This window comes from Vigna umbellata, chromosome 8, assembly GCF_029865625.1.
Source record: "Vigna umbellata cultivar VRB3 chromosome 8, Vumbellata_1.0, whole genome shotgun sequence".
NCBI classification, from domain to species: domain Eukaryota; kingdom Viridiplantae; phylum Streptophyta; class Magnoliopsida; order Fabales; family Fabaceae; genus Vigna; species Vigna umbellata.
In genome coordinates, this window is record NC_142172.1 from 47,800,544 (window position 1) to 47,826,567 (window position 26,024).

A 26,024-nucleotide genomic window follows, 5' to 3' on the forward strand; every position below is an offset into this window, starting at 1 on the left:
ATTCATGAATAGGATAGCAAGGCATCCATCACCTCACCTCAAGCTTGTCAAATTGAATTGACTAACAAAAAAAAAGTGAGAAAGAAAACAAAGCTAACAAATAATTGGGGAGGCAAAGAAATGGAAATTGAGACTCTTCAAGTTTGGCCAGGTGTCTCTTCAAAAGACTTATAGGTATAAAGGTTCTGACTTTAACATGGTAATCCTATCCATAAAATTTAGGGTTCTAACAACTATTAACTGCAATAATGATAAAAATGTTAGGGTTCTAACATCCTAAATTGATTAACTATTCTACAAGTCTAATTTTAAAAGTTGAAATTAACATTAAAAGATTAATGTACTAGGTTTTCTCCAAATAATATCTTAATCATCTTAATTTTTTAAGATGTATTTCAACCTTTTTGGCCATCCTAACATAAGAAGGTACTCATAGTGATAGATATCAAATAGGTATCTATGAATCCTACTTACATCAAATATGGAAGGATTAAGCTTTTCTAGATTTGCGCAATGGTCAGGGCCCATCCTTCTGGTGTGATTGAATTATTTTGTTTGATTTCTCCACTTTATCAAATATCTAAATATGTTAGCTGGAGTGACACTTTTTCTTTTGTTTACTTCTTACAAATTAAGATATCCAGCTTCACCATAATTATCTAAAATGATAACATTTTTCTTGATTTTTTTTAAAACTCAATAATGTACATTACAAATTTATTGGTTTATAACTTAGACTAATACTTTAAATGTTGTGCTATATATATAAATCACTATCAGTTGGTTCATGTTATAAAGAGTTGTATGGTGGAGGATGTTAAAAGAGGATGGAATAAAGTGTTAACAAACATAATTCAAATAAAACAAAATATTAGGAAGATAAACATACTATTTATAATACAGAAATCTCTGTGGTCTTAGAATCAGAGTCAGACTTATTCTTCTCTTATACATTCTTATTTAATATCTAAATGTCCTATTATAATTAGTTAGATATTTCAATTGTTACATAAATCAAAGTTCCATTATATATTTCAATTAGTTTTAGAAGCTTTCTAGTCAAAAGTTCTCAACAAGTTGAGATATATATTTTCATTTTATCTTTCATAAAATTTGCTATCAAGCTTAATACACCACATACCAACAAATGGTTAATTTAGCTGATAATAGGTCTGAGCCCTTGTGCAGTTCAGCTATTGGAATTCTCTCATGTCTTATTTTATAATGAAAAAACTCGACTAAGAAAATAAAAATTACTTTAAAAAGTTGTTTGAGGTAAAATATTATTTCAATACAGATCTTATTTGTTTATAGATAAAAAGATTATCTTAATATATGTTTCACATAAAATAATTGCTTATGTAAACAAATTTGTTCTATTGTAGATATAAAATGTGAGTCCATGGATCTAAGATAGGCTTCTGTATCCCTAATTACTACCTGCACCCCATAACTTTTAAAATACTAGTTTTACCCTTGCGAATTAATCCACAAACTTGTTACGGATTGGACATTCTAGAAAGCTGTTCAGGAAAGACAAAATTCTGAATACTATAATGCAAACAACTCACCGTTTCAGAAGAGCAATCCAGTAAGTTTCCAGAATAACAAATCCAGAAAATTTCCAGGATAACTAATCGGGAATGTAAAAGGAAAAAAAAACTTGCCTGTTCTTTCGTGTGGTAGCACTATTCAGCGGCAGTAGAAGCAGAGGGCGTGCAACGAAATCAATGGGGAAGAGCAATCAGGTTTCAACTTGAATAATAAGTCGGGGGTGTTTCGGTCTTTTTGCCTTTTTTAAGATAAAAAAACACTGCCGTGGATAATATATTGTCAACCAAAATCCAGGTTAACAGTAATTCAGACATTATTTTTTAAAAGATAAGCACATATGCTTCATCCTTAATTGCCGTATTCTCTTATTTGTAATATAAATTACTACTTCAATTGTACAAATGACAGGTTTCTGTATTGCAGAGGCAATATCAGATTTTGTCTGAAATTGCTAGCAATTTAATTCCTAAGATGGCCCAAATGTCTGACACAATAAGCTCTCACTCAAGCCATGGATGTTTTAATTACCCATCTGGACGGCATCAGCACCACATGCATCTAAAGACTAAATCATGTTTAGAGTCTTCATGATGAATGCATAAGTGAAGGCATCTTCCTGGAGCTTCTCAAATCTACATCGACACACAACACATGAACAAGCAAAACAAAGAAAATCTACAGTTGTCTGATTCCATTTCAGCAACATTTTCTTTTTAATTTTTAAAAGTGAACAAGATTATAATTTTTTATCATTCCAAAAGGTAGAAGAAAAACATTAATGACTAACAAAAGGTAAAACCATACCATCTGCCACCAAAATAGAAGAGGTAGAACGAGGTCAAGACTCGCGTTATATTCTGGTTCATATTAAAATTATACTCTGAGCAAAAGTATAATTTTAGTATGTTAAGATTAATGTGCATTTAATTTAAATAAAACAAATATCTCCTTATTGTTTCAGTTTGGGTAAACTTTTTAATAACTATTTATAAAAGAATAAAAAGGTAAAATAAATAAATTTGTTATAAATAAAAACCAACTTACATTAACATTTTTAGAAAGTCTCTTATCTAACTTCTCTGCAAAAGATTTCAGTAAGTGCATTTGGTTTTAGAAAATCATTTGTCTCCATTTTCTAACTTATACAAACCTATAAAAATGTTAGCATACTTTTACTTTATTTCCTATATTCAATTTTTTGAATAAGCATATTATGAAATTAGGCTTTTATTGTTTTCTGTTCTTATTTATTCCTACGCAAATAAATTAGAAACGAAGTGAAAATAAGACCGTAATTTTGTAATTAAAAGTAGAAAACATTTTCTCAAACGAAATGGCCTCTCTAGTTCCCAAGTTGGGTTTTTTTGCCTTATATGTATTGTCATCTTTTCCATGTTCTATATCTCTTTCCAAAAAACGTTCATTATAATCTGTCTATCCAAATATCTTCAACCTAATCGCCGTAAGATATCTTATGATAAGAATGCAAAAAAAATTGTTTGTCATGAAAACAATTTGCAATTCAAGACAAAAAATAGCATTGAACAGAAATTTTCACAATCCAAGACAAAAATCTTCTCACACATTTTCTTTCGTTTTAAGAAACGTGACTGGAAAATGTTTAATATCAATGATACTTTATTAATATTATTATTATTATTAGTGTACACAGCCGTTATGTAATGCTGTGTAAGCATTTTTAAATATCTACAAATTATTTAAATTTTATAAATAGTAATTAAAAGACAAAATTGAATATATATATATATATATAAATAAATTTTAGTTATTGAAACAAAAAATATTATAAATAATATCGTGTAAATAATTTTTTTATTATAAGTAATTAATTAAATTTGAAAAGTGGTTGATAAAAGAGTAAATAATTATTTTATAATGAGTAATTATTTGAAATTTAACAAAGTAATTAAGAGGATAAAATGAAAAAATAAAAGAGGACACCAAAGAGGTGTATTATCTTTATATATAGTTATAGATTATTATTATTTACTTAAAATTTTTCTTAAATTTAAAGTACAGGTAGAAAAAACCGAGAAATATGAGATTACCTTCCCGACTTAGAAAAATGTCCAGCACCAAGCTCGCATTTAAACAACAGGATGCTATCATCAGTCTTCATATCCCTTAGTTTTGCAACAAACTTCGCAGGTTCAGAATACATAACGCGTGGGTCTACAGCATGCACAAGCGGATGTAAGATGCACATGTCACGCGTAAAACCAAAGATGTCTTTCCAGCCAATTTATCAGTAATCACAAAACAGAAAGAATGATCTGGCTTTAAGTATTAAAGTTAAAAACGAAGAACATTTTAGTGACTTGAGTCAGATATGATTACCATTTAATCCAGCTGTAACAAGAATGTGTGGATAGTTCTGTGACTTCACCTGCGTAAAATGAGAGAGGACTTAGAAAAAAAATATTCCTAAAATTCATATAGTACAAGAGAAAAATTAAAAATTATGCTCGGACTGAAAAAGAATGATAGCCAATGAAACAACAAGGCATCAAGCACAGCCAAAAGGTTCTCACGTTATCAACGGGGGAATATGATTTCATGTAAAAGTAGAATTCCTCCTTTCTAGGATCACCCCATTCCTGCAGTAACACAAGGAAACAATCTCATTTGTGAAGAAGAAAAAACAAGAGAAATACCATCATAGAACTATGTGGACTAGCTTGAATAATGAAATTCAAAATATGTTATTACACATGTGAAACAAAGACCCGCACAATTATAATAATCTCGAATAATTTTGATGGCTGTATAATGCCTCTTATTGCATAAGTTTAAACGACAAGTGAATAGTATGACAATTAAAAAAATAACTCCACATTTATAATATGATACATTTTATGAAAATAAGACGAGAAAGAACGCTAAAACAATTTCACTGGTCTAAGGACCCAGTAAAAAAACTAAAACATAAACGGGATCCAAGGCATCACAAGACCATGCATAAATCAAATTATGAAAACAGTATTTCTGCAACAAAATTAAAAGGAAGGGCCCAGTTAAACCCACTAAAAAACATGGAAAATGATAGGGTGCACAGCAAGGTTGAACAAGATTAGAGTATACTATGAGAAACAAATTTGTAGAAGCGGTTTTTATAGTGGCTTGGCTAGACAAATTCATGCATTTTAGCAAGGAAACATGTCCCGTTAGCATATTATCATCAATAAGCAAGAATACATTAATTCAATCAACTATCTTGACTCCTACAAATCCTCTTCCAAAACCCAATTCAAAATGTCTTCAAATGTCCATATGGAATGGCAGAATAAGAGAAAAAATTACCTCCCATTCTGAAGTAGTGAGAGGAATGGTTGGATCAAGCATTGTTGTCACAACATCCACAAAAGGTACCCCTGCAACAGCAGCCCTAAATAAATCTGGTCTCATATTAAGAACTGCACCGATTAGCAAACCACCAGCACTTCTTCCTTCAATGCACAGTCTTTCCTTAGAACAGAATTTTTTTTCAACCAAATATTCGGCACATGCAATAAAATCAGTAAAAGTGTTATTTTTCTTCAACAGCTTCCCATTCTCGTACCACTGCCTCCCCATTTCCCCACCTCCACGTATATGAGCTATGGCATATACAAAACCCCGATCTAACAATGAAAGCCTTGTTGATTTGAAACTGGGGTCTATGCATATCTGTTGACAATTTGAGGTCACTAAATTATAAATTCTAGAAGAAACAGAAGGAGAAATGTTTAAAGGTGTAAAGACCAGATTCCTAAACGGAAAAAATCTGTAACCAAAGGAACAGACAGGCTAACATATGGTGCCCACCGTCCATATATAGAAGAGCAAACATTGAAGTAAACAAATAACTATCTTTACTAGTTGAATCAATAATCACATAAAGCAATCAGAAGGGATGTTGTATTTAAATGATATAATACAAAGATAGGACTATATCTTATTTCTAATAAGAGAAAAATGTGAGTGTTTAGCAGCAAATTTTTTAAAAAAGTACATCCCTTTTACTTTCAAGTGGCAAGCATTAAAGAATGATGGAAAACAGCAGCTAGCAACTTTCATCCATTATCCCATAAAAAATCAAAGGATAGAATTCATAATTGGTATTGTTGTATGCAATTCAATCTATCTAAACTTATATGTTTTTACCTCATACGATCCATATCCATAAAGTAGTAATGGATCTGATCCATCAAGCTTCACAGCATCTTTACGGTAAACAATAGAAATGGGAATCAAAGTTCCATCCAAAGCAGGTGCCCACTGCCTTTCGGTGACATAATGTGCTGAATCAAAACCTCCTAGAACCTGAGTAAAATAGAACCATACAGAATAATTAAACCACCCCAAAGAAAAAAGAAGAAAACCTAATAACAATAACAATGACGATAAAATAAAGAGGCATTATTTCCATAACTATTTCCATTATTACCATACACCTTTTCAAGCCTAGATAAGTTGGAATTTATAATAGTTCACAAATTCCGAATACCGTGAATATTGCCTCAGAACCCTTTGAAATATTATGCATCTATATGATCCTTGAAATTGGTATCACAGGTCAATTTGGTAACTTAAACTTAACCAAATCAATCAGTTCAGTTCCCAAAAAACAACCCTTATTTTTATGGTCCTTGAGGGCAACGATAGAATTATGATTTGATGATCGGTCATGTAAACAACCTCTTTGCACTATGTTTTAAATCCCAGAAAATGGAATGTTGCTGAGAGCTCCAAAATAACTATAGCAAGATTGCTTATAGCGGCTGACTTGCTATTTTTGAAATTCTTTTATAATTCATATAATAAGTATACTATATACCTTTAAACTATATAAAATGATAAAATTACTAGTTTATAACATTCATAATTAACAATAAAAGGTCATTAGTGTCTTGAATCAGGAAAAAATACAAGTCAATATATACCACAAAATTAATAACATCCATAATTAACAGAAAAAAGCCATTACTAGTGGGATTTTATCAGTCATAATCTTCTATCACATCCACATATTCCAATTTTGAAAATTAAAATCCCAAAAATTTCCCTCCAAAAAATCCCGGATGTTTTTGAATCAACACACAGTGCCACTATTCAGCTCAGTGTGTGGTCCGCTACAGCAGCCCTTGTAGCAGGAAGGGTTTAATCTAGACCACTACCTGCTACAGTAGCGCTATAGTGCTATTGAAAATCCTACAAGGCCGCATACGACATCCCTTTCTCATACCTTCACATTGCAAGGAGCCTTCTGGCATTGTGGTACATTACGTTCTTTTTTTTTTCGGTCCTTACTTGACAGCCATCAATCAATTTGGTCCTTAACATTGTGGAAGGACCAAATTGACTGACAAATACCAATTTAAGCACTGAAATGACTGATAGTAGCCAATTTTAAGGACTAGAATTTATTTTTGTAATTTTAGGGACTAGAATATTTTTTTATTTTTAGGGAGTAATTTGATGAAATGACTGATAGTAGCCAATTTTAAGGACTAGAATTTATTTTCGTAATTTTAGGGACTAGAATATTTTTTATTTTTAGGGAGTAATTTGATGTATTTCTCCAAATATGGCTAAGTCGACCTGTCCCTCGTCACAGTTTTACCAAAGAGACAACTTATGTCAAAAGTCAAATTTTAGCATTTCATATGCTGTCTTTCGAAATCCATCAAACATCAGTAAATTCCTTGAGAAAAAACCAGCACACAATAACAACTCAAATATGAAATGAAGAAATCATTAAAAAATTATGAATGCCAATCAGAATAACAAAGCCAAGGTAAGCATGGGTATGCATAACATCTCAAAAGGTCAAAATTATGATATACCAGAAAGAAGCACTTTAACAACGGGGAATACAAAAACTTGCATAGAACAAATAAGTCTATATGACAAACTGTTAAGACTGAAAAAAGGGCAGATGCAAAACGGAAAAATTTAAGTTTACCAGCCCATTTAACTTACCGAGTTAATCTTCTTCAAAACAGAAGTGCCTGTCTTCATATCATAATCATATACAGAGGAAGGAGTCCTCAATGAGCTATACGAAAACCTTAAAATACTTGATGAAAACTCTGAATCCGAAGAATACACTGAATATACAGGATCAACAAAACTAACTGCTTGGCCGCTTTCAAGGCTTCTTAGTGGTTCACCAAGTGGGGGAAGGTGATAAACGATTATTTTTTGTAGACCATTTTCTCTCTCATATGCTACTAGATGATCACTAAAAAGTTGTATCTCCTGAATTTTAACACTAAAAAAAATTCAATGTAAGATTTGGTTAGAGAGAAAGACACAAGCTCCATGAATTTTTATTGTTTCTCATTCATGCTAATGATTTTGGATGTTGAGATGATAAGGATCGTCATATAAATATAATGTGGCAGAAAATCAGTTCACCATAAACTGTACTGGAATATAATACCACCAGCCAAGGAACAGCTGACCAAAGTTGAGTTTGAAAGTTAACAACCCAAAACAGTTTTTGAATTATCAAGAACAATTTAATGGAACAACAACAAAAGTGACAAAGAAAAGAAAGTTGCATAAGCAGCAAACGATTACTTACAAAGCATCTTAGAAAATAGCCTTCTATTAGAATGCCGGCTTAACTGACACATACTAATACATGGCTTTTAAAAGGGGAATATTATATCTAGTACAAGAACAATTCATCTTTTTCTAGTAACTAAAGCAGAAAGTAGGAAATTAGCAATAAATGACCGCATTGTTCAGAAAGATTTTTACTCTTAATTAATGTGTAATTTTTATATCTGAATGAACTACCCAGTGGTCCATACACATTCATAAAATAAGTCGCTATATAATTTATCAAGGTTACGGCCAGAGTGCACAAAGCAACTGAGCAGCAATGATACATAGATTGTTTTACCTTTCGTTGTGAGGAATAAGAACTGTAGTTGAAGAGGTGTCATTGACAGCACAAGCTACAACCTCCGAATTGAAAAACTGATCACTTCTCCTTTTAATAAAAAAATGATCTCCACGATGGCTGACAGTTGTGTCAATACCCTCAACACGAGGTGTCAAAACTTTAAGACCCTCTTCAGGCTTAGAAACATCCATATAAAAATTGAACCTTGTATTTTTGCTCTCTGAAGCAACAAACAAATATCTCTCGCTTTCAGAAGCTTCAAGATCGAGAGAAAACATATCGTCCTTTTCCTGGTAAAGAAGTGTATCCTTTGACTGTTCTGTTCCCAGCACATGAAACCATACCTGTATTTACTTAAGATGTTAGCGGAGAAAGTAGACAACTAACAAGTGCAAGGATTTAGAAATGAGACCACCGAAAGGGAATTCTTTTTATGGAAAAAAATAAACATTGTGAACATATCTAAATACCAGATTGGAGCAAGGCTTGGACCTGCTTGTTTCATATTTGGAAAAAAGAAACTGTGATAGAGTCTTTCCTCCAGATTATGAGTTTTTAGCTCTTTTTAATAAACAAGCCTAATTATTATAACTATTATTTTCAAATTAAAAAGAAAACATTTTCCCCTTAATAAGCAAAAACTGAACCCTAATCAATCAGAACTAAGTGTCTGGCTACGAATTAGGCAGAAAACATTCAGTACCACTGCCACATCGAACCACATCATCACACAGTAAATCACAAATCACATATTCCTGTTTTCAGCATTTTTATCAGGCTAAACTTCAAGTTAACTTTGGCCAATTTCACTCCTAATCAGTTTGGGATTTAGCTGAGTTGAATTTAAGATGGAAATAGAGGCTCCAATTATAGTAGTTGGTAAGATGAAGGATTGTTCAACAACTAAAGGTACGGGTAGACCAAGAAAGACCAAGTAAGATCATTAATAAGTGATCTTGAATGAAATGGTGATTTTGGAAAGAACACAATGGTATGGTTTGATTTATTTAACTGGCCCCGTCTAGTAGGAGAAAAGTTTTGGTTGCTGTTGCTGCTATTGTTGAAAAACGAAATATTATTAGAACTGAATGGGACAACAATACTGATTCCAGAGGAGTACGGCCCACCTTGTCAGGTCTGAGAATCTCATCCATTGTGACGTAAACTAAAGCATCATTGCCAGCCCATTCAAGGTATCCTGTTACACCAACAAGAGGATCTCCAATAGTAGCTCGAGTCTCAGCATCAATGACATAGACTTTATATATTTCATCTCCTTTGGTATCTTCTGCATATGCTACCAACTTGCTATTTGGGCTAACCTGAAAATAAACGTAGCTTAAAATAAAATAAAAGCAGTTGGAAGTTGGGAAACAAGACAGATGAAAGTGAATAAAATACTATGATCTAACCTTAAAGGTACCAATGCTGTAGTACTTGTGATGTTGTGCTTTGACATTCTCATCCAAAATAACATGCTCATGAGGAGCTTCAGGTCCTGTGGGCATGATGTCATGCACAGATGGCACCTTTTGGCTATCAGATATAAGGCGCCTACAATGTTGAACATATTCTTGCCCTTCCAAAGTTCTATCATAATAGTAATAAGGCCCTTTGCGTAAAGGAGCAGAGATATCATCCTCCTTAATCCTTCCTCTTATCTCAGCAAAAAGCTTATCTTCAAATTCCTTAGTTCCTAGAAATTTAAAGAAAACGAGGATAACTTTCTCTGCTAATCAAAATAAATTTCCTTTAAAAGTGAGTGTGCATGGCGGTGAAGAGGTTAGATACAGCAAAGGAATTCCTAAGTCCGCACCACACAGTCCTAGAGCCTTTTACCCATTTATATTTGCTCAGTTTATCGATGAATCATTTCTATATATTGCGAAACAGAAGACTGACTTGTAAAGTCATAAGAGAAATTCTTGTAACACTTTGAAACACAATCTTTTGAATACAGTATGCTATGAGTCAAAACTTATTAAAAATCTCAGAATTTTGGGGATCATACTTTTTATTTAATGATTGTCATGATTTTGTAGTTTTCAATAATTTTTTATTAACACGAGTGCGTTAATAGCACTCCTCAAGTTACACCGGAACCAACCCATCAATCAACCTCCAGCTTGGCAATAAACTTTAGAAAGCATGGATGCATCTGATGGTGGCATGGTTTCTATAGCCATTAGGATCTACTGTTCAGGAGGCGTTTTGTCTTGTGCACAGTTGAATTTAAGAAAAAATATATATACAAATTGACTACAAACTTATATCAAATTATATCAGTTGTGAATTAATTACTAGCTCGGAATTTTCGTTGTTCGTAGAATAATCACAGGTCAAAGTTGGTCTGTTTGCCTAAACTGTTGCTTTATAATAATCCAGATGGAATGTAAAACTGAGACAGAAAAGAGAGCAAATCCAAATTATTTCAAATTTTCCTCGTCTGTCACCGCACCAAATACAGTGTACCATTCCCTTCCCGAGAACCAAACTTCATAAATTCATAACCAAGAAGACGAGTCCGTGCAATCAATTAAAAAACCAACGATGCCTTTATGCTACTGTAACCAAGACTCCTCAGTAAATCCACACATGCACAGTCGTGCTTAGACTGTGCTACACTTTCATGCTTGGGCGGATTGTATTTTCAAAAGAAAAATATAAATCAAAAGTAAGAAGAAAACTAAAAAAAAAAACTGTGAAAGAGAAATAGGATAAAAAAAAAAGAGGATTCGCACCAGACATGACAGAATCGGTGTAGGCATTCTCCTGGTTGAGGTAAGACAGCACCTCGGGATTGGTGCGGGAATCGTCTCGGAGCCAATAGTAGTTGTCGATTCTCACGTCGCCGAACATCTCCATAGCGTGCTCCACCTTCTTCGCCACCGGAGGAGGCGGAGAGTGAGACTGTGACAGCGGCGACGGATTCATCGGCGATGCGGAGGCGGCGATACTGCGGTGGTGAGAGAATGCTGCAGTGGTAGTGGCGGCGGCGGGAGGAAAGGGAACGGCGGAGGAGAGAACAACCGTAACGGTTAGGGGAATGCAGAAAATGCGACCTAAGTTTAAGCGGAAATTTTGAAGAACCATTTGATGCAATTATTTTCCAATCTTTAACTTTATATTTTGAAAATATTCAATTTTTTTCCCTTTTTTTTTTATTGTTATTAATATTGTATTCTGTTGAAATTTGGAACAGGGAAAGAGTGAGTGAAGTAGTGTTGAGAGTGTTTTGAAAGTTGTGTAGAAGGGAAGTAGCAGAAAACCCTTGCTTCTCGGTGTGAACGGATAATTGGATATTTGATTTTCGTGGTTTTCGTGTGCCTTGCTGGTGGAGCTTAAGAAACCATTAATTACATAATAATTATATAATAATTCTATAGTTTGGGAGGAATCTGTGGGCTATTATCTATCCAACTAAATAATACCAAATCACACTTACCCTTGATGTTCCTTTTTCTTTTAAATATTATCATTACTAAAAATAAATTATGTTCTTAATTGCTCTAATAGTTTAAAGAGTTAGAAAGGGGAGATCTTAGTATCTTAAAAAAATTAAAAAGTAAAAAAAAAATCTAAAAATAGTCTCTTTTAATCTGTTCACTTTAATTCAGATAAATAAAGAAATATAAATGTTTTTTTGTTTGTTATGGATGAATATGTTATAAAAGAATGTTGAGATATACAAATTTAAGAAGTTAGATCTACACGTTTTTAACTTAAATCTGTACTGAATTCTAATAGTCTCGTTCCAATTTAAAATATAATTTGTCATTTATTACATTCTGATCATATCAATAAGTAGAAGATAAATGAAAAATAGTTATATTAGTTAAAAGTGTTTTAACTAATATTAGTTAAAACGTGTGAGAATGTAACACTTTAATCTAACATGTTAGCCAACCTCGTCTCAGAATGTTTACTAACACTTTAATCTAACATTACAATATTTCAGCATCTAAACTTTCCTGAAATAAAATTATATTTTTAAAATAGAAATGACAAATTCAATTAGGAAAGAACATAAATGCTAATACTTAGACTTATTACCAGGTATAGACATATTTAAATACATATATGCAATCGGGTACCTGTATCATAAAGGGTCACATGAGGATATTATTAGCTTGGAGTAGAGATATACCAGATTTTACACGACAACTCGATTCTATTAAAAAACAAATATAAATAAATAAAAGAAATTGATTGAAAAAGTAAATATCATTGGATTAAGTGAATAAAAGTAAAAAATTATATAAATAAAGATATAGGTAGAGTTGAATCCATTAATTCTTAAGTTAACTGAGTGAATTAAAGTATGGGTTAGAATTATTAGAAGGGAATAAACTTTTAATAAATTTCTATAACCTGCATTTTCATAAATTTATTTTGCTTTTTATTTTTTAAGTATACAATTTGAAAAACATCTTATGACTTTTGAATTATACAACAAAGAACAAAACTAAAAACAAAGTGTGTGGAGATGTAAGAATAAAATTATGGAGGTGTACAAATAAACTATCTATAATGGTCTTGGGTTAAGTCAAATTTATTTTGGAATTTACTCAATTTGAAAATCAAGTTAAATATCGATAACGGTTAAGAAAGTGTTGGAAGTCCCACATCGAAATTCAAAAATTTTTCAGTATTAGTAATCGGTTAAGATAGTGTGAATGCAAAAACTACATTCACACTATCTTAACTTAATATATAATTCTTATATATATAATTATATAATTCTTTACATTCTTCTATGCAATTTCATATGAGAAGGACTTTCCCATCGGTAACAAAAAAAAGTTACCCGTTAAGCGGAGAAAATACTATTTCAATTAAAAATAAAGTATGTCCTTAATGAATGAATTTTGATGGATTTTTTAAGAATAGAAAGCAAATTTTCAGACCAATTTATAATATATAGGTGTGTGCAAATCTCACCTTACAAGCTGATTTTGTGGAGTTGCATTAGATTTAAAATCTATTTCTTAACATGGTATATATTTGTTGTTTGGAAGCCATGAAACCAGATGGTCATAGTCTTAAGTAACTTTAACTATAACCTATAATCAAGTTTATTGTAGGTGATTGCATTTATTAATTACTTCCTTGATCGAGAGAGTGTTTTGATAGGTATCTATCCATACGATTTAGACTTAGACATTGATAAAGTGAAAGAAATTTGATTAAGAATGTTTAAGATAATCTAGTGTGAAAGAGTGTTTGATAAAAATTATCGATCTTAAAACAATTAGATATAAATGTAAGTAGACGGTGAGATACTTAAATCAAATTCATATTAAATAAAATTCAACTTAAATAAAATTATATTAGACTTAACCGTCTATACTGCCTATCACAAGTCAAGATGGAATGAATGTCGCTCAAACAACTATAACACGAATAAGGTAGAATGACTACCAAATAACTAAAAGAAAAAACACAAAATTTAGTAAATACCTCTTAATTAAAAATCCTTAATTATCTATTTCCAACCATCTCATTAATATCAACAGTTTAAAATCTTGTTTTTTCTTGTAATTTCCCTTTAAATTGCCAATAACCCAGTTGAACTTATAACAATGCAAAAGCAGCAAAAATAAATATTTTTGTTAAATAAATATTTTTGTTACATGGGTGAAAAAAAGTCATGGGATCCAACTCACATTTCCACAATAATTTCTTTGATTGTAAATGTGATGTCTTCTTTACACTGTCTTTCCGTTTTTCAAAAATAATACAAAGGTATGGCTTGTGAAACGTACATTTTTCCTTCGCACTTTGTTATCGATAATCATGTTGGAAGACCTATTTGTTTTTTTTTTCTTTTTTTTTATATATAAATTAATTATCTTGATTTGTGTTATTTTAAGGCAAAATAGTGTTAACAGTTATAAGCAAAAGGCGAGAGCAATGTAGGAGAAAAAAGGTTAACGAATATAAGTGCTAGTTTGTTGACTCCTTTCAACCTAATCCATCGTTCACATCCGTGGTTCTTGTTCTGCCCTTTCGTTACTGAAACCGAACCGTTACCATTTTGTGGAGACGATGGATTTGGACCAGTGGATCTTGAAGGTTAAAGATGGCCAACATCTTCTTGAAGACGAGCTTCAACTTCTCTGCGAATATGTACTCCAAAACTCTCTTATGCCCACCCTTTATTCTCTTTACATTTCCCCCTTTTTTTCTTAATTAGGAATCTGATTGTGCGTTTTGTTTCCATTGTCTTTTCGATCCAAGTCTTTGTTGCGGAATTGGATTATTCGGATTCTTTCATTAATATGCATGGACGGTTTTATCCTTTTTTTTCTTGAACTGTTTTCCCAAGAAAATTTCTGAGTGTTGTCTTTGTATCGTATGTCTACAGTTTTTTCTTTCTCACTCTTTATGTTTTGTATTGCACCCAATTCGAAGAGGATGGTATTTAATAAAGTCAGTTGCAACCCGGTCATTTATCGATGTAATTGTCTCATTGCTAAATAATTTGTTTTGTTTCCTTTATGCTAACGGCCAATGTCTTGGATAAACTTTGTAGAAGAAAATACGGAACGAGTTTATTTGTAACCCAATGTGTGCTTAAGCCAATTTTAGTTTATAGAGAATCTTATTTGATTTTATCTCCTTCAAGTGTTTTTGGAGAAGTTTATCCAATAAAGTCCATAGTTACATTGAAAAGTTTTTATTAAAAGCCGTTTGCAGTAAATGAGAGTTTGGAGTATAAGAACTCATAGTAGCATGTGAAGAAAATATCATAGTCCATTAGAGTAGAAATAGTCCTTTTTGCCAGTGACATTTCATGGGCCAACTTAATTCAATCTCAAAAGGATCTTTAGTGTTGTTCTGAAATCCTGCCAGAAAACGATTACATTTTGGCTTGGGCTGCCTTTGTTTGTATTGTGCTTATTGCTGGACATGCTTGTATTATTTGGTGATAAGTTAGACATATTTTGTGTGCGGTTGCTATGGGGAACGAGTGAGGTTGATAAGTTGGTAATAAACAGAGATTGCTGTACAGTGGTTCTCAAGGCTATTTTTGCTGTAGTCGTAGTCTTCATTTGTGCACCTTGGCGATACTACTAAAATATGTTTTATACTAACATGCAGATTCTTTTGTTTCTACTGAACCCATAACAAAAAGTTTTGTTTTTTTCAAATACCTCAGGTAAAAGAGATCCTTATTGAGGAGTCCAATGTGCAGCCTGTCAATAGTCCGGTAACTGTTTGTGGTGATATTCATGGTCAATTCCATGATCTGATGAAACTTTTCCAAACTGGGGGTCATGTGCCCGAGACAAATTATATTTTTATGGTATTTGTTACACCCTTTTTTTTGCATTTACTTCAATGATTAAATATCTGTTTTTCGAGTTTTATATTTTTGTAAATGCATGGCAGGGAGACTTTGTTGATCGAGGTTACAATAGCCTTGAGGTTTTCACCATCCTTTTACTTCTAAAAGCTAGGTATGTCCTTTTATTGTATGGTTGCACCTGTTTTGACTCTTGACATGCTATTGCTTTTGCATGAGTTGTTAATAAGATTTTCACTTGGAATTTGTCTTAGCCGATGGCATTTAAGAAGAGTTTTAAGGTTAAGTCCCATATATCATCAAAGTGTCTAATACCATCTCATTTTAAAGATCTTTACATGGTTAACTTATTAGAAAATGCCTTAGATATATACCTTTCAAGGTAATTACTATAAAAGTCAGTAATCTTGCATATTCAAGAATCCACGACTGGATGACAATATAAGTAACATATATATTGTTAGTTATTCTTATTTAATTATAATACCAAAATACTCACGATACTTCACCACAGTCTTTAATTGCTAGCATATTTGACTTTTGACAGACACATCCATTTGCAAGTGGTACAGTACAGTTTTACGAATATGATCATATAGATAATTCAGTGATAGTTTTAAATGCTTCTATTTTAGTTCTTACTACACAGCTTGTCCCTTCATTTGAACCACAAACTTCATTTGGTCTTCTATTTTTTTATTCAAATTCTAGAGTGGAGCATTAATTGTGGTTTTGATTTTTGGATTTAAACCATTTGACCCTTTGGTCCTGTGGTGTAAAGTAGGAAGAAAAGGAGGATAATAATGGTTAGTGTCTCGTGTAAAAAAGGAAGGAACTATTTATGTGGTGTGGGTAGTGCTAGGGGTCAGTAAGCATAAAAAGGTGGTAATGATAAAGGGATTCACAGGCAAATTGCGAGTGAGGTTTGGGAAGGAAGGAAGCAAAAGTGTTTCTACATTTATTTTCTGTCTGTGTTCTGTGATCACCATTTAAGTATCTGATAAGATTTTGCAAACGGTATGCAATTCTTAGTTTCTTCTCCTTGGAAGGAATAAGATTGATCAAGCTTTCTGAAATATGCCCAAGCTCTTGCATGAAGTGCCAAACATTAACATATTATTCAGTGGGCTCTTCTGTAAAGGTTTTTTCTACAGCTTAACATGGCACGAAAAATATGATTGTAAATTGCTAGATTTCATTGGTCATGTTTAAAGCTCAAACGCTAGATATATTGCATCTTTCATTTGCTGTATTATTTATGTCTTTTGTTGAGAAGCAGTTATTAGTGTGTTATTCTTATAGTTTTTTTTTTTTCCTTTTAAAATTTATGGATCCTTTATTTTTCTGTAATTTCATAGATACCCAGCTAACATTACTCTTTTACGTGGAAATCATGAAAGTAGACAATTAACCCAGGTACGCCTTGTGAATGAAATCTTTACATGAATCATTCTAAACTTACTGAATTTTATATATTTTTATTCAACTGGGAGGGGTCTATAAAATATTTTTGAATCTTGTCAGTCTAGCATGCTAGTTAGTTATGATATTAGAAAGTTTTAGTTGTGTGATTACATGTGTATGACTCTAGCTTGCCAATTGCAGTGATGCAATCTTACTTAATTTTTCACCATTGCTAGTGTTGTCGAATTCACAGTTTTTTTCCTGGGTCCAATTGTTGATTATTGGCAATTTTAAATTTAGTCCTTTTGAAATTTTTAAGCATGAATTGGGAATGTAGTTGATTGGAATTTCCTAAGCTATAATCAATGTTAGGAGATGGTTGGTTTGTTTGAAATTTGAAAATGGCTACGAAAACTTAAGGAATTTATGACCATTAGGGACCTTATCTTCCATGGTTTCTATGTGTCTTCTGCCATCTGGCTTTGACAAGGCTTTTTTATTGGCTTTCGTTACTTGATATTGGAATATTGCAGAGTAACATATTTACCTTGCCTTCTAAAGTTTAAAGGGTGGAAAGTTTTGTTTTTTTAGTATGTGCTCACTTGATTTTTCTGGATTCTGTGTGATGTGCATCATCATTTATTGACAGTTGGGGTTATAAGTATTATTAGAGATGTGACCTCATGTAACTTTCTGTTAACTACCCGGATGCAGTAAGCATTGTGAACTTAAATTGGAATGGTGATAAGGAGAGGGAGGTAGGGAAACAAAATGAGGTAGAGGTGAGGCAGCCACCTAAATACCTAGGTTTATCCATTGTCTTTAGTCTGCTTCTGACGTAGTAACTACATTTGTTCTCTTTTAGTAGTATTACCTATATATGCACAATAAATTAAAATAGTGCCTGATTTTTCAGTTTTTATCAGTGTTAAAAAGTGAACTTTAAGTTTAACTCAACCTCACAAAACTGACTTGTAAGTTGAGTTTTGTACCCACTTATATATTCTATACTGGTCTTATTACTAGTCGATGTGAGATTTCCAACACATCTCTCTCATGCCGAGGTATATACATCTTGTATATAGGATTATACATTAATGAGTGGTTTGATAGCGGGTGGAACAATATGTCAAACAAATAACAAATTTCGATAGGATAGACTCTAACAATGATTCTAACAATTTATAGTTCTTTAAATTAAATAATTTGTTAAGTATTTAGCCTGCCTGTATAAGAGAAGGAAAGAGGGGAAGAAGAGGGAAGAATAGAACAAAAAGGATAGAGAGATGAGAGTAGCATATGAATTGAAGAACCGAGTAGTTCCAACTTGTCTAAAATACCATAGTCGTGCTCCATTTATAGATAACTGCTTAACATTAATAATTATAAAATCTGCCCAATAGTGATTGACTAACTAGCTAACCGTCTTTTCCTATTTCACATAACTTTACCCCTGTTCAAAAGAGGACCCTGGTTCTCAAGGGTCTTGTCCTCAACAAATCCCCCACTAAGCCTTCAATCACTTCTTTCTTAGCGTCAGAATATCTTTCTATATGAACTCATGGTGATTTTAGCACTCTTTTGAAGAGCAGTAGGATGCTTATGACTTTCCCTTAGTGGATCAACCCTCTTTGCTCACCAGATTCATCCACTTCTGATGGAAACTATTGTCCTTGGTGAGCTTTGCAATGAAATTATCAAAGTTACTTTTAAATTCTGCTAATGTCAAACTGTCACACACACATCTAGCTCCACTGTACGTTGTGAGTAGGTCCAGAACAATCATTCTAGGCTTTTGACGTACTCATCCAGTCTGGGAAGTTGTCTTCCCGCAATCTTCATGACATTAGGAGTTTCGTCATGCTCGAAGTATCTTTCTTTACATTTAAGTATTTAAGCTATAACATCTCCCCTTGGAAACTTCAGAAATTCCATACTTTTTAATTGGGTTGGTTGTCAATTCTCCCTTTTTGACAGAATCATTGTTCTTCCTCCATGTCTGATAGTATATCAGACCTTGAGGCATTTGCTCAATTTGAACGAGGTTTTCTTCACTTCATGTGTTCCAGTGCTCATTGGTGGAAAGATTATGTCTGGTGGCCCAGGACAGTTAGGCTCTAGATACCACTGACAGATTTAAGTGGGGAAGAGAAAAGAGGAACAATATATGTCAAGAGTAGAGAGATACGAGAGAAACAAAGGGATTAAAGAACTCAGTCATGCACTTATTATTATTATTCCATTATTGTCTGGAATACAACAGAAATGTTTTGTTTGTTGGCAGCTATCAAACAACTGTAAAATGCTAGCTAATAATAACTGACTAGGAAAATTACAGGCTAGGAAAATTGCATATAAGCTTTGGTGGTGGTAGCGTGTGCTAATGTTTATTTCAGAGGGGCCTGGGCACAATCAAGGTAGGCGACTGTTCAGGACCTCAAATTATGGAGGGCACTGAAAAATGGCCGAATATACACATGTTAAAATTAAAAGTTGTATAATTATTATTAGTACTTTACATGTTTTTATTAGAAAAATAAAAAAATTATTATAAAAAAATAATTAGTCAATAAAATCTTAATGGATGAAAAGTGATTTTTCCATCACTCAATCCATTATTTTGAAAATAATGAAGAGGTGATGGTGCTTAACTTTGAAAGAGGTAATTATGGACATAATACAACTTTCTATATATGTCTTATCGCTAATATAAACAAATCTTTAAACTTTCTCTCCTTCCCTCTATTCTCACCTTCACGAATTTGCCTAGGGTTCTGAAAATTTGAGGTCAGCCATGATTTATTTTCTATGGTTCATTTTGTACTTTGACCCCATGTCAGGTTCCATAGCTGGATTGGAAATAAAATGAAAAGTCTGTTGATTTATAATTTGATGGTGGTTTTTATATAGAAAATATAATTGTTTTGCATTATTTCTCCAATAATAATGCTAGCTTCAATAATGGAGATATGAATTGTGGAAACATAGACCAGATATGCCAAAGTATAATGCTGATTCATGATTATTTTTTAATTTTCTGTTTTGATAGGTCTACGGATTTTATGATGAATGCCAGAGGAAGTACGGCAATGCCAACGCATGGCGTTATTGTACAGATGTGTTTGACTATCTAACGCTTTCTGCAATTATTGATGGAACTGTAAATACCTCTTACTCTCTTCTCTCAAGTATCTATCTTTCATGTGCCTGTGTGCATCTTAGTGGGGGTAGCATACTGCATTCATTTGACTTCTGTTTGATGTTGCTTGTTCAAAATTAAGTCTTCTACATCTTATGCTTGACCCAGGTGCTTTGTGTTCATGGTGGCCTTTCTCCTGACATTCGCTCAATTGATCAGGTTCTCTAGCCCCCTTCTTAATTGTTAGCCAAACACAATACTTCTATAACATACTGTTGCCTCACGTGTGTTGTTTTTAGGCACTGGCGGATGCACATTATGTCTTGTGAGGGCAATTGTCCCCACAAGATCTTTTTCTTTTTTAATTTTTTTTTTGTTAACGTATGAAAAAAAATTGCCCCCATTAAAAAATTATATCGTCCCCCCATATTACAATTGTAGTCAAAGCTCAAATATAATATGATATTCAAAATAAAGAATTTTATATTTGTTTTTTAATAAAACATGGACTTTGTGAAAAATATTGTAAATTATTATCTTGCCGCATGGAGAAAAATTTCTGGATTCATCATTGTTTTATATATCTTTTCAATTAACAATATTCAATTTTCAGCACCCACATTGCACCATGGTGTCAATGTGTCATCCTTATAATGCCTTCATACACTGTCTGTTCATGGAAACATTACATGTACTGTCAAATTGCATATTTGATGTTTCTGAATTTATGGTTCTTGACTCTGCTTTCCCGATGTGAAATGTCTTTTAACTTAGCCTGCGTGCTGATCCTTCTTCCCCATGATTCCAATAATACTTTGACTTTTGGCAGGAACACGAAAAGTTGAACACATGTATATTTTCCTTTTCTTTATTTTTAATTCTAACTTAATTATGTGACCTGTTTTTGTTTGACCTTAGAATCTTTCACTGCTAACAGTTTTGGTATTTTGTTTGAATTACTTTTTAAATTTGTCAATCATATTGGTGCACAAAAAACTTAGATTTGCTTTTTAATAACCACTCCAGAAAATACTTAGTTTCTCAATTTTTTGGATAATTATTATGATAAATGAATTGTGGTTTTTGTCAGTCTTAACGAAAGCTATTTTCTATCGTGATTAATAGATAGTGGTGGATTTTATTTTATTTTATTGCAGATAAGGGTCATTGATCGGAACTGTGAAATTCCTCACGAGGGTCCTTTCTGTGATCTAATGTGGAGTGATCCTGAAGATATTGAAACATGGGCAGTCAGTCCCCGTGGTGCAGGTTGGCTATTTGGATCTAGGGTCACGTCTGAGGTAATGCAATCTATTTCGTATTGCTTTTAGAATTGAATATTATGCTTTAATCTTACCAGTGCATTTTTTTAATGTAGTTCAATCACATAAATAATCTTGATCTTGTTTGTCGAGCACATCAACTTGTTCAAGAAGGCCTCAAGTATATGTTCCAAGATAAAGGCCTTGTAACTGTATGTTTCGTATATGAATTACATTACCTTACATTTTATTTACCCTAACTTTTTCAAATATAATTTCAGTCTCATAAATATTAAGTGGTTAATAGTGATTCCCTTGGAAATTTACAGGTATGGTCTGCACCTAATTACTGTTACCGATGTGGAAATGTAGCTTCTATTCTGAGTTTCAATGAAAATATGGTGAGTCATCTGAAGCCTTTTGTGTTGTGTAAATCTATTTCCTGTATTTTAATCACGGTCACTTCATTTGAATTTGTGGTATCCTGGTGCTTTTCTTTTCCCTTAATTGCATTCTATAACGACTCCATTATCATGAGATGGTTGCCTCGCGGTTTTTATGTTATCCGGTGGTCACTGTTGAACTTTCAATGGAATTATGATGTAATTTCATCTTTTATTTTTTACCTGGCATGAAATTTTTTCAATTTAGTGTAGCTAAATTTGCTGTGATGTGATGACTGTGTCAGGAATAGATTATAAATCTTGTAGTGAGTTTAGTTCATTGGTTGATCAGGGTGCCAAAATGGTTGTAAAAACTTGCTGAACATGTGTTCAATTCATACGGACAAACAAATGCAAGGCTTGTATGTCTTTCAACTGCATTCCAACATAACTAATTTTGTTTGTTTTTATTATGTTTTTTATTAGACATGTTATGAATACTTTCATCAGTGAGATCATGTTAACAGTTATAAGGTATTTTTTTTCATGAATATAAGTAAAAACTTTATTTTTAGCTTTAACCATTTATTAGTTTAATATCTGAAATATGCTTGGAGTGGAATGAAATTGAAAATGTGGTAAGTATGAATGGGCATGTAAAATTGCTAATTATAGTAGATATCTTGGAACCTCATTTTCTTATAACTTGTACCTTTTCTTTGTGACAGGAAAGAGAAGTTAAATTTTTCACTGAAACAGAGGAAAACAATCAGATGAGAGGGCCCAGGACAGGCGTTCCATATTTCTTATAAATTGGTGCAAATTTTGTTTGAATTTATTGTAAAATTATAGTGATTCAGTAAATGATTGGACATTGATGATGGTCATGTATTAGTTGTGCTTTGCCTTATAAAGGTGGATTTTGTTCGTCTCAAGACTCATCCAACTATGACGCAACATGGGGTCCCAGGATATTTTATATTTAATTTTTATTGAAAATGATTTTATTGTTTAATTATTATAAAAAAATTATCTCTATTTGAAAAGAGTCATTAGAATATCTTGATATATTTTAAAACAGCCTAGATGAAAAAAAAGGAAGGATTAAAATAGTTTGTGATGGCATCATTGATTCATATAGTTAATAAGTACACGTATTTATTTCGATGTGAGTGAATACATTAAAAGAGCAGATAAAACTTTTTACAATTTTGTTAAAATTATGATGCTTCGTAGGATAAATATGTTAATTCTTATACACCTAACCATGATCATAATCAACAAACAGTTTGTAAAACAAATAGAAATTACATTTTTAAATTTGTAACGCTTGAAATTCATATAAAAGGTTTTACTTAAATTAAAAATCCAAGTAATACTTCTTACTAATAAGTTTATAAGTAGAATAAAAAGAAAATGATAAACATTTTAGACTTTTACTTTTTAAGAGAAAAATTATCATTAAATATGTTTTTGTTCAAGTTGGTTTTGTAATTTCTATAAATTAATTATTCCCCAGTTGTGATTTCTTTTGTAATTTGTTTGAGTAGATATTACTTACCATCTGAAACAGTTTTTCAAAACACATTAAATAATACTTGCTACTTCCTACCACGTTAATTTGATTTAACAGAGAAAAATGAATTATTTTATGCAATTATAAAACTACTTGCCACCATATTCTATTTTGTCAGAATCTAACTATCAAAACCTCATACAGTATTGTTAGCCAATACTACTTCTTACAACCCTTTAATATATCTATTACAAATAACTCTCATTTATACGAAAAATGACTCAATGAATCCTCAGAATATGCACAGTGCCCCAAGGATACATGAAGTTTTTACTCAGTACCAAATTAGTCACCTTGTCTCGAATTTTCATCTTCCATGTTCATTTATTCTTTCATCCCAACAAGCTAAGTGTAATGCTCATTTCCTCTGTTGGCATCCATGAACAGTCATCAAAAGAGCCAGCCCTAACAAATTTCTTGCCTCTTATCATATTATGTGCATTCAATAGAGCTATACATTCCCCTTGCATTCATTATACAAAGGCTAATGTCAGAGGCATCTTTACCTTGAAATATTTCAGCACGATGAACTCAAAATTTGGACCTTGATTTTTCAGGACACTGGATTATTAGTGACAACAGAAGGAATATTTTCTTGGGAAAATGTCACATTATTCAAACAGGGTGGTTTAGCTGCTCCATAGTAAAAGTAAGCCATGACTTTTGACCACTCTTCTGCGGTGCGAATGGCTGAGAGACCACCAAATGGAAGTTATGCAAAGTCAGAAGGAAAGAGATTAAAGAAACGGGAAACCGAAATTTCTTTTCTTTTTAAAATATTTTGTGTGTAATATATACCTTTGTCACGGAATAAAATCTTGCCGGCTTTAGTGAAGATAATCTCTGGGAATACTGATACTTTTAGTGCATCTACCAGTTCAGTCTCAACAACAGCATCAATTGCAACACACTTTCATAAGAGAAGTGCCAGGTCGTGAGACAAAAGCAAAGAAAAACATCTCATGCTAAAGTAGCAGGAACCAAAGGTATAAAATTTTACTGACTACTTACTCTTGGTGAAGGTAATCTGCAGTTCCATATGATGTGCACAGCCTTCTCCAGTTCCTCCCGAATTTTTTCATTCTCCTTTGGCCTAAAAATAAAATTAAGAACATTTACTTTTATTTGATTGCAAAATATACAAAATAAACAACAGCTTGATGTTAACCTTCTATATCGATTGTGCACGAGAACAATCAAGGGACTTATGTCTTTGAATACTGTCTCCTCCCATTCTGCAGTCTTTAGGTCTTTGATAGGACGAATGTAATTATCATCTTGCCACACTATTTCCGGACGGTCAACATCATCGTCATTGTCATCATCCTTTTTCTGATTCTTAATAGTAATTTTGTCAAAAAACTGACCCAAGCTGAATCCCCAGCCATCAGCATCTTCAGGCCAGTTTGGATCATCCTCGTCCACAACAAGAGAGTAATCATCCATAAGCTTCTGCAGTTTTTTCTTCTTTTCCTCAGGGTCTAATTCCTCTTCTACATTGGGTTCCTTATCCAAAACCTGTCTTATCGCCCTCCTCCATTCCAGTCTCTCCTCCAGACTCATGCGGTAAGGGTCATTTTTAGCAGACCCAGTTGTTCATCATCGTCATCGTCATCATCAGAGTCACTAGATGTTTCTTTCCTTCTCTTCCATTTACCACCGTCAGATTTGAGTGCTTGGACTCTGCTTGAGATTCTTATTTTTCTGCTATCACCATCCTGTTTGAGAGACATATAACAGTTTATCAAACTTTATATGAGATAACACTCAAAACTTAAACCTTAATTGAATGAATTTCTCCATAAACACTTCGGAGAAAAGGAACATAAGACGATGAAAATGAATTGCAAGTGCTGAACTCTTACACAAAATATTCCATTAAATCTCAATTCATTTCCTTTTTGCCTTCTTGTTTTCTTCAAGTTAAAAGAGTAACCTATGAAGAAATTGATTTTAACCAAAAGGGTTGTAGAAAAATTGCAAGGAGAAGATATTAATATACTTGCCAGGCTTAAGGGAAGAAAACATGAATTGGAGCTATGTTTTGTAACCCTAGATGAAACGAAAGAGGAGAAGGGCAGAGTGATGGAATGTGACAGCGCCATTTCTTCATTCAAAGTTCTGCAAAAAGGAAACAACAAAAAAGGTGAGTTAGTAGATAAATGGAAAACCAAATGGGTTGAATTGAAAATTTTGAGCCAGCGAAATGAACGTGTTTGAGAGAAAGTTTATCTACAGCCAAACTGAATAAATGCCAAAAAAACGTTTAGAGTCTAAAGAAAAATGGTGAGGAAATCCTAGACATTTTAATGTTTTGAAAAAATTACATAAACATGGTTATTTTAAGTATAATTTAAAGGATTTGTTTTAATTTAAAAGATTTATTTTTAAGAAATAAAATTTGATAAATAATTATTTAATTAGAAAAAAATTATTAAATAACAGTTGATATTTTTAGATATTGTTATGAGCTATTTTTAT

General features: G+C 32.5%; 3 protein-coding genes across 3 annotated transcripts; 1 reads left to right on the forward strand and 2 right to left on the reverse strand.

Annotated features, from left to right (window-relative positions):
* Positions 1-1,803: 1,803 nt before the first annotated feature.
* On the reverse strand, positions 1,804-11,814 carry LOC124838994 (Prolyl oligopeptidase family protein). Its single transcript, XM_088096573.1, has 11 exons — positions 11,212-11,814; positions 9,883-10,166; positions 9,598-9,792; positions 8,468-8,814; positions 7,537-7,828; positions 5,719-5,877; positions 4,876-5,241; positions 4,107-4,172; positions 3,913-3,961; positions 3,624-3,747; positions 1,804-2,186 (listed from the first exon to the last, which is right to left on the reverse strand). The coding sequence occupies exons 1-11, from the start codon at positions 11,561-11,563 to the stop codon at positions 2,120-2,122; spliced, it is 2,301 nt and encodes a 766-aa protein (XP_087952699.1). The 5' UTR covers positions 11,564-11,814; the 3' UTR covers positions 1,804-2,119.
* Positions 11,815-14,352: 2,538 nt separating this feature from the next.
* On the forward strand, positions 14,353-23,005 carry LOC124832739 (phytochrome-associated serine/threonine-protein phosphatase-like). Its single transcript, XM_047307018.2, has 10 exons — positions 14,353-14,599; positions 15,633-15,779; positions 15,866-15,933; positions 17,138-17,195; positions 20,233-20,343; positions 20,491-20,541; positions 21,480-21,623; positions 21,701-21,796; positions 21,914-21,985; positions 22,696-23,005. Exons 1-10 carry the CDS (start codon positions 14,519-14,521, stop codon positions 22,777-22,779), a joined length of 912 nt encoding a protein of 303 aa, XP_047162974.1. The 5' UTR covers positions 14,353-14,518; the 3' UTR covers positions 22,780-23,005.
* Positions 23,006-23,665: 660 nt separating this feature from the next.
* MRL7-L (Thioredoxin superfamily protein) lies at positions 23,666-25,791 on the reverse strand. Its single transcript, XM_047307017.2, is given in 6 exon segments — positions 23,666-24,233; positions 24,342-24,453; positions 24,555-24,636; positions 24,712-25,138; positions 25,141-25,261; positions 25,550-25,791. Coding segments are annotated over 6 exon segments (978 nt in total). The 5' UTR covers positions 25,649-25,791; the 3' UTR covers positions 23,666-24,096.
* Positions 25,792-26,024: the final 233 nt, after the last annotated feature.